This window comes from Megascapheus bottae, chromosome 21 (assembly GCF_031878675.1).
Source record: "Megascapheus bottae isolate mThoBot1 chromosome 21, mThoBot2.hap1, whole genome shotgun sequence".
Lineage (NCBI taxonomy): Eukaryota > Metazoa > Chordata > Mammalia > Rodentia > Geomyidae > Megascapheus > Megascapheus bottae.
Window position 1 is genome coordinate 21883879 of NC_143529.1, and position 14247 is coordinate 21898125.

Here is a 14247-nt window from a genome sequence, read left to right on the forward strand (position 1 = left end):
TGTAGCATCATATGTGAATTATTACTCCTGGGTCATGCTGTACATAGGACACCACAGAAAAATCAAATCAGACTAGTACGTACATACTCTAGCTACGTGGACTACTGATAAGCCCAGAGTTCTATTTAAATATTTTTCAAATCAAAAAAATAAGAAACAAAAACAATTTTTTTTTCTGAAAACCAACAATTTAGGGCCAGGAGTGTGGCCTACTAGTAGAGTGCTTGCCTAGCATCATGAAGCCCTGGGTTTTATTCCTCTGTACCACATACACAGAAAAACCTGGTTTGGCTCAAGTGATAGAGCACTAGCTCAAGGACAGTGCCCAGGCCCTGTGTCCAAGCCCCAAGACTGTCAAAACAAACAAAAAGCCGGGCGTGGTGGCTCACGCCTGTAATCCTAGCTACTCAGGAGGCCGAGATCTGAGGATCAAGGTTCAAAGCCAGCCCAGGCACAAAAGGACCTGAGACTCTTTATAATTAACCTCTAGAAAATGGGAAGTGGGGCTTGGCTCAAAGGTAAGACAATAGCCTTGAGCTGAAGAGCTGAGGGAAAGCGCCCAGGCCAAGTTCAAGCCTCCTGACCAACAAAAAAAAAAAAAGCCTTTATGTGTCTGAGTCCAAAGGGGAAAACTAATCTGAACATAAGAATTTCATTTCTTATTTGTCTTAAGTTTGGATCCCCTAGGATCTGATTTTTGATTAGCCAAGTCTTTTTTAATTTGTAGAAATAAGCTGATCTTTTCTAGATATGAGTCCAGGCTCAAGGATCAAGTGTTGATGATTTTGTCCTTTAAGTTTACATTTTTTTTTTTTTTTTGCCAGTCCTAGGCTTGAGCTCAGGGCCTGAGCACTGTCCTTGGGTTTTCTCAAGGCTAGAGCTCTACCACTTGAGCCTCAGCACCACTTCCGGCTTTTTTCTATGTATGTGGTACCGAGGAATCGAACCCGGGTCTTCATACATGCTAGGCAAGCACTTTAACCACTAGGCCAAACTCCCAGCCCCCCTTAAGTTTACATTTTTGGTTCAACCTAAGTACTTATCATATCCTGGGAATGTTCCATAATCCTAGAATTGTTGTGCTACCTTTTCTAATCTCTTTCCTTCATTCTCTCTCTCCTTCCCTCCCTTCACCCTTTCTTCCTCCCTCTTTCCCTCTCCCCCTCTCACTACCCCCCAATCCCATCTGTCTCTCTATACTCTTGGCTCTCATATTTAAAATAAACCAGCATACCTCGGAGCTGGGAGTAGGCAACACACGTCCACTCTCCACGACCATTCCCAACACACGTGCACCTCATCATGTGACCCATGTCATGCTGTTTATCCCACTGATCTCCAATGCGATACATAACTCCCTCATTGGTTGTGCAGATCTCCTCATGGGCTATTGGGAAAGAAATCAAAAGTATACTGATAAGCAATCAATCAGAGGGTCCATGTGGGTATATATACAATAGTCTAGTTTGGTCATTCTAAGTGTTCTCAGTTGTGAAGAAGCCTTGGGCGCCCTCAAAACCTCTAAGTTAAACCAGTTGAAGTGTAGTTTTGAGGGAGAAAATTATGCGATGGTACAATGTGCCATAGGAAATCATTGCAGAAAGGGCCTGAGGGGTGTTCACTTAACATAATGCCTACGTATTCACTCAAATGCTTTGAGTAAAGCCTGCCTTGTAACCTTTTCTGGCTTAGAGGAGTTCAAGGATAAGCTATGTATTGGGTATAGAATGCTCTGTATTGGGTATAGAATGTCAAGAAAAAAAAAGAGTTCTCCTCCTAAACCCGATGCTAACACTTGTTTAAATAAGAAAAATGGAAGTGTAAAGTGGTATTCCTGCACAGGACACAGGTGTTGGTTCTACAACTGGAAAATTCAAGGTCATCAGCGTGACTCTTGAAAACAAATAAAAAGGCCTCAGTTCCCCTTTCTTCATTCAGGAAGCTGAATAAGATAAAAAAAATAAAATAATTCCCTACTAGACAGAAAATGTGCTTGGTTATGGTACGTAGTCCTTGGTGCTTGGTCTAGTACTTGGTAAGTGATAGATAGAGCTTATGGCAGTCAAACCAACGCAATGTGTTAAGAACTATGAGTCTGAGACTACAGCAATCAGTTTGATTTCTTAGCTGTGTGCTCCCACAAAAGACAGTGCCTTTGCAAATTTATATTTCCAGACTTACAAAAATAAAAAAAGGATTTTATTGCTTAATGTAGCTTTAGGTCGTATGAATGGAGTTTTAAAGGCTAGGCATTGGTGGCTCATGTATGTAATCCTAGCTTCTCCTCAGGAGGCTCAGAGAGATCTGAGGACCAAGGTACCAAGCCGGCCTGGGAAGAAAAGTCCGTAAGACTCTTATCTCTGATTAACCACCAAAAAGTCAGAAGTAGAACTGTGGCTCAAATGCTAGACTTGATCATAAAAAAGGTATGGGATGGCACAGCACTCATGCTCTGAGTTCAAGTCCTACAAAAAAGCATATCAAAATAATGATATCAATTCTTGTGCATATGATAGGACATACGTAAAGACACATGATATGAAATTTTGTGGTTTTTTTCTCCAAATGGCCTAAATGAAACAAATAGGAATACACAGAAGCCCAATGGTCTCTTCTTGGGCTCCCTAAGGGCCATGCATCTAGGCAACTCACAGGGTTTCATCTTACCAGCCATGGGACAGAATCCAAACTTCTGGTCAGCATCATAGTTCTGTGTGGTTCCACACCATTTCATGTTGTCCCTCCTGCCCTCGGAAGTACAATCGGTGTAATTGTGGTTGTTGTACAGGAAAGGGAAGTGGCACAAGGCACCATTGGAATTTCCACCTCGGGTCTGCACCAGAACTGCCAGGACAATACACCGATAAAAGGAGATAGGTTACAATGGAGAAGCCCTGAGAGTGCCATGTTACTTAAGCTAACTCCCAGACAGCCTATCCCAGAATAAAAGGTGTCAGATAATGCAGTCTTAAGCGTCTTTGTCTATTTTTATCTTCACCTTCAAAATAGATTTAAATCTCATTCCATTCATTTATCCTAGCTATGAAGAAATAACAGCAACAACAAAAAAGATGAAGTGATAGCTTTGTATAAAATATTGTCTCATCCAGAAGATAAGCAAAGGCACTCAGAGACATCCATGCTGTGCATGTATGAGCATGAGCTCTGTAGGACCATCTACAAATCTCAATGCATTTCAATGCATGAGTATCTTTAATCACATCATAGTCCCTACGTGTGGAGATAACTGCACTGGAGGACTTGTCCCTGGGTGTGGTTTCACAGTGATGATGGTACAGGAGACCATGGAATGAGCTTCAATGCTGAGTGAGCTCCATGCCTCCTGGGTCCAAACAGATCCCAAGGGAAGTTCACAGTGATTGACAGTTGGCATATAGAATGGGTTTTCTTCTTCCCACCCCCACTCCTGCAGTCTCTCCTGTGACACTCACCAGTATGGTCAGTACAGAAAGAATACTTTTGGTCCTGCTCATAATTTGAAGTGGTGCTACACCACAGGTGTCCATCCTGCCGCCCTTCTGTAGTGCAGGAGTAGAAAGTCCGGCCGTTGTAGGTGAAGGGGAGGACGCATGGCTCTCCGTTTGAATTGCCACCATAAGTCTGAGTCACAGCTACAAGCATACCCAAAGACAAAAAAAAAGAGTCAGGAGAATGGCTTTGCTTCCCACTAACAGCTGTTTATTTATAGCTTAAAATGAGAGACTGAGCTGTGCCCTCAAAGGAAAAAGCGGTGCGTATAGATAATCATCTGGTTAGCTGCAGTTAAAGTGGGACTCCTTGAGGAGAGCCAGGGCTGCTGTGGAGACAGCCAAGGCTTGAGTTTCATGGGTGCCCTTGGCTACTTGCTCCTGGGGGTTTTCCCTTTGTGGTTTGTTTTTTTTTTTGTACATATAAGACTATGTAAGTATAGGCTAATTATGAATGCTGCTGTAACAATGATTCTGGGGATAAGTATGCCTACTTCTGTGGTATAAGAAACATAATATAGTTGAGCCTATTTTAGAGAAATTTTTTTTTCTCCCCAAAAGACGCAGTATTATTGTCATGTCTGTATCCCAGAAGAGATAACTTTGAGACAGCTACATCTCAAAGCCTCTGAGATTTTTTAAGAGTATAAATATGTATGATTAGCTATTCAGAAAGCAGACCTCATAGGAACATTGTTGGCAAACAGAATACATAGTAGTTTAATGCCAACTATAGGAAGAAAAACATACAGATTAAAAAGGCTGAAAGAAAATTCATCAAACGCCACTGTGATTGTCCTCATGAGGTAGAAGGATTATTAGCTTTCTTGGTTTATTTGTTGCATTATATTCAAGTGTATTGGCTTGCCAAAAGAAAAAACTAATTCATAAGGTCACTGGTATGACTGTTTGGAAAGATAACACATACCTGTCTCCTGACAGCTGACGCCATTGCCCAGGCAAGTGCAAAGCATTTGCTTGTTTCCTTGAGTCTTCAGCCACTGCATCCCCACAGAGTAGAACACACCACTGTCGGAAGCACAATGACCATAGGGAGTGGGCTGGGGCTGGGGCTGGGGCTGGGGCTGGTAAAGAGCTGTCCGGACATCTGAGAAGGAGCCCCCAGATCCTAAGGACACAAGAAATGAAAAGTCACAAAAGGGCTGGGGAGAAGACAATGACTGACTTTGGAGTCGGGACCATCAGCATCCCACAGGAACTACCTGGAACTGGAAAGAAATGTTTCCCATGCCTCACTCTACCTTCTACATTCAACTTAAGAAATAATCCTCATGACGCTCCCACATGGTCTCCACCTTCTAGTTCATCTGGAGCAGCCAGGATTGTTATTTCTAAGTGACAGACATTATTCTGAGACTGTACAGGGCAAGTACCTCCAACAACTCCTTACTTACAAAAGGAAACTCAGTGCAGGAGCTTCAGAATCCTTCAAAGCTAACGTCTTGCCAGACTCAACTCCTACTTTCTTTTTTATTCTCTGCTTCATTCCCCGCCCCTTTTTTTTTTAATGCTGGTACTAAGGTTTGATAGTGCCTACTGCTTGCCAGGCAGATAATGTTATATCACCCCAATGTCATAATAATGTCATACCCCACCCAATAATATTTTTTAAATTTATTAAATTTCTACCCCACACCAAAAAGATTCTGTGTGTGTGTGTGTGTGTGTGCAGGCGCGCGCGCGCACACGCACGAGTGCTCATTCTGGGGGTTGAACTCAGGGCTTGGACATTAGCCCTAAACTTTTGTACTCGAGGCTAGTATTCTACCACTTGAGTCGCGGCTCCACTTTGGCTTTTTTTGCTGGTTAATTTGAGATTCACAGTCTCACAGGCTTTCCTGCATAAACTGGCTTCAAATCACAATCCTCAGAACTCAGCCTTCTGAGTAAGTAGGATTACAGGTGAGAACTAGCAGCACTCTGTCAAAGATTTGCTTTCATCTTCACTTAGTCTTTTTTCCCCAAAAGTTGAAATTAGACAGTCTAGAAAATTTACAATACTAATATATCAGCGACCTCAGCTTCTTAACAGAACGTGTACAGACCAACCTTCAGCTTCCCACACCCCTCCAGTCCCAGGCCTCACCAGTGGATGTGGTCTGCAGAGATGCGTGCCTCTCACATTTCCACTCCCCTCTGCCATTGCCTGTGCAGACGCACTGCAGCAGGTTCCCCCGGTTATCCTTCTTGCTCCAAGTGTCTCCAATTCTATATGAAGTCCTGGTGTCCTGATCATTGCATCTGTCTGTTTCAAGAAAGGAAGGTATTTAAATATGGGAATCAGGCAAGTTAAGTCAATTCAAACTTAAGAAAGGAATAGTCAGTGACTGCTCGCTAACCCATTTTTTTTTTTTTTTTGCCAGTCCTGGGCTTGAGCTCAGGGCCTGAGCACTGTCCTTGGACTTTCTCAAGGCTAGAGCTCCACCACTTGAGCCTCAGCACCACTTCCGGCTTTTTTCTATGTATGTGGTACCGAGGAATCGAACCCGGGTCTTCATGCATGCTAGGCAAGCACTTTAACCACTAGGCCAAACTCCTGGCCCCTCCATTTATTTTTTATAGTATCGTTGTATGTAGTGCTGGTATAGCAGTCATTTGGCAATTAAAAAAAAAAAAATGCGTGCTTTAGCTTAGTTCCTTCAGTCTGTTTGCCTTGAACTCTGGGCCTGGGCATTGTCCTTGAGCTCTTCAGCTCAAGGATACTGCCCTACCCCTGGAGCCTCAGCCCCACTTCCCATTTTCTAGCTGTTAATTGGGAGACAAGAGTCCTACGTTCTTTAGTTCCTCGGGATGACTTTGAACCTTGATTCTCAGATCTCAGCCTCCTGAGTAGATAGGATTACAGGTGTGAGCCACCATGTCCAGCTTATTTTTTTTATGTTCTTCATAGTGTTCCTTTAAACAAATTCATGAATTCATTCTCCACCATTCTACTATTCTGTTTTGTTTTGTTGTACTTTACCATAGTTTTGTTTTGTGGTACTTCACCATAGTTATCTCTATGCATTACAGGCCTTTCAAATGGGAATTTTCCTTAGAATGATAGGAAAGCTATTAGCTTTCAAAGGCTCTCTAGGAAGCTATAAAATGATAGCTATTATAGCTCTTATTTGTTATGTAAAACATATCATGGGACTAATGGCATGTATGCAGAGGCTCAACCTCTAGAGTCACACCCCAGCCCTAAGAAGAAGGAGACTAACAACTTTTATGTGTGTGGGGCGGGGAGGGGGGACGTTCATGGGTCTTGAACTCTGGCTTGGATGCTGACTCTGAGCTCTTCAGTTCAAGGCTACTGCCCTACCCCTAGGCCTGGGCATGGTCTGAGCTCTTCAGCTCAAGGCTATCACCCTACCCTAGAGCCAAGCCCTACTTCCCCTTTTCCAGTAATTAATTGGAGATAAGATTCTCACAGTTTTTAGTGTCCAGGCTCGCTTTGAACTACATACTATTCTCTGTATTTCTTTCACAATCTCTAATGTTATACTTTGTAGGTGACAAACGTATATAAACTTTTCTCATCTACTAAGTGGTCTTTTACAATTTGCCTCTACATGCCATCTTTCACAACATATAAAATTTCATTGGATATATGACTTTTGAGAAACTTCTCCAATTTTCTATTAGAAGAGTTTAAATAGGGGAAGAGTTTAAATAATAAAGAGTTTGAATTAGACTTGGAAGACTGACAGATGATGGTAAAGTATAAAGTTCTAATAAACTAGTAAGTTTTTAAGGAAATGTTTGGTCAGATTTACTCATTTTGATTTGTTTGGTAGCAAAGAATTTGAATTTAGTGGATAGCATTTCTAGAACTACTTTAAGCTAGATAAACAAAACAGATTCGAGTTATTTTAATTTGATTTTAAGTTCTGCTTCAATAACTTTTTTTTTCTTTGTTTCATTTTTTTTTTTTCAGTCGTGGGACTTGAACTCTGGGCCTTGGCTCTGTCCCTGGGCTTTTCAACTCAAGGTTACCACTCTTACCACCTGAGCCACAGCGCCACTTCTAGTTTTCTGGTGGTTACTTGGAGATGAGACTCACAGATTTTAGTGCCCAGGCTGGCTTTGAACTGTGATCCTCAGATCTCAGCCTCTCGAGTAGCTAAGATTATAGGCATGAGCCACCTTGGCTCCAAAAGGGCATTCTTAACTCAAGTAAACAACTATCACAATAGGACGACTTATTTTCATCAATTTTGCATATGAATACACCTTATTTAAATTTCAAGCAAAGAAAGTAAAGCCTGTGGAGCCTTTTCATTTCCATGTCAGTAACATCCCAGTTCATTTGCACTCTATTTTAATCATTTCTTTGCTCTTGATACTTAAAAACAATATCTAATTGGTGATTTAGATTACACCTAAGCAATTAATCTTCAACACTAAAGATGTATTTAGCACTTGAATACATGTGAAAGTTTTGGAGGTTTTTTTTTGGTGGGGGGGTACTTCAAATTAGGCTTTTCCTATTTATTTAGTTCTCTCTGAAGAAACAGAATATCCTGATTATTCTGGATACCCTGAAAGTATCAAAACACATTGATTCCCTGAGTGCATTGTATGTGACAAGTATTTATGACTGTCTTTGAGAACCCAGCCAACAATACCTGGCCTAATCTTCAACATAAAGATATAAACATACTTCGAGAGGTACAAGTGATACGTCCATTGCCTTCTCCCAGGCAAGTACAATCCACCATCATCCAGCCTTGGTAGGGTTTTTCCCATGTTTCCCCAACCACGTAGGAAGTCCCAGCAGCATTATCAAAACATTTCTCAGCTGTACAAAAATTTAGAAGAAACACAGAAAATTGTAAAAAATTGTTAGTTCAAATTGTACGGTCTCCTTGTAATTTGAAGGGCAGAATGTAAGCAAAAACCCAGCCACATTTTTTTTTAAGTGGCACTCTGTTCAAAAAGAAAGGAACACACCCTGTAACTAAGCACACAGTATGTAGCCAAAGCAAAAGGATGCTTTGGCCAAGTTGGCAGGCAGAAATTTTGTTCCCTTAATGAGGACATGGATTGCATAATTTTCAGCCAGTCCTGAGCTTTCCAGTAGCATTTTAAGGGAGAAGAATACATGTACACAATCTGTTAGAAATTATATATACAGAATTCCAATCTTAATATCATAAATGGACAATGATAAAGTATGAATAAGCTAAATAAGTTGACATGAAAGCTGTTAAAGATTTGAATTTCTACAAAAAACAAAGACAAAATTAAACCTAGACACTGCCACAAAAAAAAAAAAAAAAGCCGGAAATAAAGCAATCACTCAATGGTAAAATGCTAATCTTGCGCACAAAAGCTCAGGGACTTTGCCCAGGCCCTGAGTTCAAGCCCCAGGAACAACATGAAAAGAAAAAATTTCAAACTCTGAATTAGGAAACAAGGAAACAAAAAGTTTTGGACTTATAATTATATAAATCAAATGAGGAGGAATACTAAAAGAATATATGAACATTTACACTGAAAAGACATTACAAAGGTATGAACCAGGGCACAAGTCATTTGGGGTTCCAGATCAGTATACTCTAACAAAGAGAAGTGTCAAAAAATGTCATCTTTTTCTTTTCTTTCAGATAACTTATAGCTTGACCAAGAAAGAATCTGATATCAGGTGTATACAAAAGAAATATCTTCTTCCTAAATCTTTCAACTCTCGTGCTTCTGAAACAAACAAAAAATTAAAGCTGCTGTATGTAGTTAATACCTTAAGATCTGGTTTCTTCAAGAATCCTACAGATTATACATCACATTCTTTGATTAAAAACATTCCCATTTCACTATTTTTAAATAGGAATTCACATCTCTTGCCCAAGTAGACATGATTTTCATTCAACTTAACAGTATAGTAACATATCCCTGCTCCCACCCCTTCCCCCATTCACCTGGAGGGGGCCACTCACCTATAGGCTTGCAGGTCCATTCTCCTTTCCCATTACCAAGACATACACACTCTAACATGTATCCGCCAGTCTCATGTGGTCTCCTCCAAGTATCACCAATCTTGTAGGAATGGCCCCCTTCATGGCAGCGATCTATTAAAGATAAAAGGCAAATAAATGTTAGAAGAAAATGAGGTAGTGTCAAGTGAGAAAAAGAAAAAGTCTCATGGCTGGTCAAAAATGAAAGAATAACTTTCCTATTAGAAACAAGAAAAAAAAGGGGGGGGGATCACATTAATTCAGTTAGGTACCTTGCTTAAAGCACAATGGGAAAACTACAGAGACATGAATAACAACAACAACAAAAAGGTTATAAATCCTAGCTCCCCAACAAGATCTCAGGATACTGAGTTCTAAAGCAAAAAGGCAAGTCTGGTAGAGGAGTGACCTCCAGCCATCCACAGCAGGTAGAAACTAACTCTACCCCCTGGAAAGGCAAGAGCACAGCATTCCACTTGGGAAATAGGGAGACCCTGGTTTTGTTTATTTGTTTTTTTTGTTTAACCATAGGATAATATAAAGGTCAGTTAATAGAATAGAAGCAGGCATGCACATAGATTTGGAAGTCCTGAGACTTTTCTAGGCTATTGAACCCAATGGCATATCCAAAAGCTGAACTCTTCACTTCATTGTAGCAGATCATAAACACTGCGGACCTTTTGCTTTCCTGCTGTTTTGAGACAGTTTTGACATGGACCCCAGGCTAGGCTTCAGAATGCTGGAATTACAAGTATGTACTAATATAGCTGGCTTGAGCCATTAACTCTTGAGATGTTCTAGGAAAACTGGATGGACCATAGCATTTAAGTGTGGAGAATTGTGACTATTTATTCATGAAGGACTGGCTTTTCCTTTTGGACAGTGTTTTTTAAGATGATTCATATTTAAACAATAGATTTTTAATGCCATATTAGTAGAAAATACTAACAACCAGATGAATCACCCAAGAAAGATTACCTTGGCTGTGCCAGAGATGACGAGAATTAGCTTGGCCCAAACTTCCTTGAAAACACTAGTGGGTTCATCATTTGGCATTACCCCTCAGAGCAGAAAAGATCTGCTTTCTGGGTGGAACCTCTAATCACAAAGAAACCAGAGTTTTTGTGACAAGAGGTCTCTGTGTTGCAAGCAGAAAGAGCAGAAACCTAAGTGGGTTCAGTCTTAAGGAACGTCCCTCCTATCATTGCAGAAAATCTCAGAACCAGTCTGGCTAGAAGATGCCCAGGTAATTTAGAACAGGAAGCAACTCTTCCCGAAGATTCAATTTGCAGAAGCATAGGAAGCAGCAGGGTGATCATGTATGAAAACCTGGTCATCCACTCAGCTAGGAGTCAATCTGAATATCAGAAATATCCAGTTGTTGATACAGAAAAGGACAGTGGTAACAATAAAGAACTTAGTATTTATGATCTTTTATCCCTGTTTTGTAGTGTAGTCCTTACTTGCGATGGTACAGCTTATCCTTCCTCGTCCAGCTCCGATACAGGTACAATCCCAGATCATGGAATCTTTAGGGCGCTCGTAAGTGTCACCCACTCGGTAAGTGTTCCCAGTATACTTGTCAAAGCAAGTCTCTTCAGCTGAGAGGAGAAAAGGGCCATGTGAACCTCACACAAGTAAATGCAATCACTTTTGCATTGTTATAAATAGGATGGCATTTTCAACTGAGATTTGAAAATGAAGCAAGAGTTACAGATTTCATCTTAGGTCTGGTAGAGGCCATACATTTTGACCTCTGACAAGTCCTCAAAGTTCCTGAAAATTTCTATTGTCATGTATTCTTGGGAAACACACTCACACAAAGTACTATAACCAGTTCGATTTCAGATCCAAACTGTGATTCATGAAATAAAACCAAAGTCCACAGAGAAAGGAGACAGTTTGAAAATGGTCATATCCCAGCAGGCACTGGCCCTTGTTAATCCTACCAAGTATCCTTCCTGGAGTCTCAGCCATGATTTTCTGAAGAAACTGCTATGACTTACAAGACATATGTCATAGGTCTTCAAGGTATGAGAAGTAGTAAGTGGTTTCTACACTGGCCTACAGCTGACAAATCACTTTACAATATATAATGCCCTGAATTTTGAGGAGGGGGCGTATCTAAAAATCTTAGACTGGAAAATTTTAAGATGACTTTCCAATAAAATAAGTAAGTGTGTAAGAATGTGAGTGTGTGTGTATGCCTATACTGCAGCTTGGGGCCTTGCACTTTTGATTGGCTTTTTCCAGTCAAGGCTAGAATGGTACCACTTGAGTCATCCTCCACTTCTAGCTTTTTGCTGATTAACTGGAGTTAAGGGTATCATGGATTTTTATGCCTAGGCTGGCTTCAAATTGAGATCCTCAGTTCATAGCCTACTGAGTAGCTAGGATTACAGTGTCTGATTAAATTTTCATAAGCAAACTTCTGCAAACTTATATAAAATGCAGCTCTTTGTCTAAGACAAAACAAAATGGGCTGGGAATGTGGCTAGTGGTACAGTGTGTGTCTTGCACACAGGAAGACCTGCGTTTGATTCTTCAGTACCATATAAGCAGAAAAAGCCAGAAGTGGCAATGTGGCTGAAGCAATAGAGTGCTAGCCTTGGCAATATTCAGGCCCTGAGTTCAAGTCCCAGGACTGGCAAAAAATAAATTAATTAATTAAAAATTAAACAAAAATTTAAAAAAATTAAGGACCAATTATTCTCTACACTTACGTTCAGGTTTACTCTCGCAGTTGAAGCCTCGGCTCCCTCCATAACATGTACAAACCAAAGCATTACCCAGGTAGGTGCGTTCCCACTGTTGGTTTATCTGATAGTGTTTTCCGTTGTCGTAACAACCAGCTGTAAATAATTGAAGGAAAAATGTTATTACGTTGACATCCCTCTTTTTTTCCATATTAAGGAATTTTCTCACAGAACTGAATTGATGACCTTTAACACTGAATACAGAAAAAAAACAAGTTAATCACAAGAAATAAAAGCAGTATTCTACTAAATTATAGACATAGAAACTAAGTAAGTTATCTAAGAGTTAAATACAATTTGGGTAAGTGGATATTTATGTGTTTTTTTTCCCCCTTAACTCCCCTAAACATTATACAATGATGTCATTTCCATCTGGCCAGAGGTCTACATCAAAGCTGTGGAAACACTTTGGAAGGCAAATAATTGAAATTAACATTTTAAACATGTAAGGAACTTCAGTATCTTAGGGGAAAAAAAAAAAAATCAACCTAGAAGGGTAACTTTAAGGTTTCCTTGAAACCAGGCAAGGGGAGGGTGTGTCTATGAAAATCTGGAAGAGGGATTCCAATCTCAATTCTCCCCTGGAGAAAATTCCAGAGGAATTCTCAGAGCAGTCAAACGAAGCACATTACATCTCTGGCAAGTTGGCCACAAGCTACCTAACTATCCAGCTAGCCTCTCTTCCCCCAGCCCCAACCTGTCTCCATGTGGAAAATACCTCGCCAATTCTTTAGTTACGAAGAAATATAAGAACCAAACGAATCCTAGAAGAAAACTTTATACGCATGCATCATTTACAAAAAAAAAGGCAACTTTTGATTAATTCATTTAAAAAAATGGCTTGGTCCCACGGGGTTTCATTAGGACACGAGGGGACACGGCAGATGTTCTCCTGAACCTTCAAAACCAACACCTAGACCCTTTTGTGTCCACAGCTGGTTTCTCTCCACCGCTGGGCACAGGCGCGCACACGCGGCCCGGGCGGGCGGGCGCGCGCACGCACAACTTCACCCGCAACTTTCCTGCGGACGGTACGGAGAGTCCCAGCCCGGTCCCCGGCCGTTCCCAGCCCTCCATCGGTACTCACGCTTGCTTTGACTGACGGGCACCGGGGACTGGGGCTGCACGATTTGCTGAGCCTGCCTCCGGCTCTTTGAGGCTCCGAGGGAGGGCACCGCGGCGCCCAGGCACAGGGCGGCCGCCAGCAGCAGCGGCAGCCCGGGTCCTGGACCCCTGAGCATCGTGGATCGGGAGGGTGGGAGGGAGAGCCGTTCGGACCCCCGAATTCAGTCGTCTCCAAGTTCCTACGGGAGCGAGCTGGGGGCAAAGTCTGCCCGGGCGTCTGCCAGCCCGAAGGCTGGGGCCGGCGGGTGGGGAAGGGGTCGGGGATGGGGGAGAGAGGGGCCGGCGAGCGGGATGGAGAGGACGGGGGGGAAGTTGAGGCTGCAGGTCTCTTCTACCGCGCGGGCGCCCGGGACTCCCAGTCCTCCCCGGGTGCAGCGCAGCGGTGGCGGACGGCGGAGTCCCGAAAGCTGCGGGTTTATATGGGACGGTCCCCTCCCGCCCACCCCACCCCCCCGCGGGGCCCCGGGCGCCGGAGGGAGTGGGGGGGGACGGGCGGGACCCCGGCCCCTAGACCACCCCCTCGCGTCCTGCCCCGCCCCCCCGCGCCCCGCCCCGCCTCTCCCGCGCCCCGCCCCGCCGCCGCAGCCCGCGCGCTGATTGGCTGGTGTGGCGGGTGACGTCACGGGGACTGTGGGTTCGCCCCGAACAAAAGAGATGCTGATGGCCCGCCAGGAGTGGGGCCGGGAACTAACTTTTTTTTTTTTCCGGTTTCCTTTGCGGTCGTCAAACTTTTTGGAGGTTTTGGTGGAGTTGGGGGTAGGGAAGGGGTGGGAAGCGGCTGTTTGGGGTGGGCAGGGAGGAAGGGGAGGGGCTGCAGGTTGGCCCCCCCTTTTCTTCTTTCTTATTAGGGTACCGGTGGCGTCCGAGGACACCGCGTCACCTGGTGGGGTGTCTGTGCCTAAAGGGGTGCATTCGGCCGGG

General features: G+C 42.8%; 1 protein-coding gene across 7 annotated transcripts in view; it reads right to left on the reverse strand.

Moving 5' to 3' along the window:
* Fn1 (fibronectin 1) overlaps positions 1 to 13686 on the reverse strand; it is a 68226-nt gene extending 54540 nt beyond the window's left edge. For 3 of the 7 annotated variants that reach the window (XM_090354768.1, XM_090354762.1, XM_090354761.1), the window contains exons 1-10: positions 13289 to 13685; positions 12169 to 12297; positions 10909 to 11046; positions 9428 to 9559; positions 8155 to 8292; positions 5596 to 5754; positions 4417 to 4617; positions 3453 to 3632; positions 2668 to 2844; positions 1235 to 1387 (exon numbers count right to left, since the gene is read on the reverse strand). In XM_090354768.1, coding sequence (XP_090210894.1) covers positions 1235 to 1387; positions 2668 to 2844; positions 3453 to 3632; positions 4417 to 4617; positions 5596 to 5754; positions 8155 to 8292; positions 9428 to 9559; positions 10909 to 11046; positions 12169 to 12297; positions 13289 to 13442 — 1561 coding nt within the window. In that variant the 5' untranslated portion in view covers positions 13443 to 13685. Of the gene's footprint in view, positions 1 to 1234; positions 1388 to 2667; positions 2845 to 3452; positions 3633 to 4416; positions 4618 to 5595; positions 5755 to 8154; positions 8293 to 9427; positions 9560 to 10908; positions 11047 to 12168; positions 12298 to 13288 lie in introns of all 7 variants that reach the window. The other 4 variants (XM_090354767.1, XM_090354766.1, XM_090354765.1 and 1 more) reach the window with 2 other exon arrangements.
* Between the last annotated feature and the right edge of the window lie 561 nt (positions 13687 to 14247).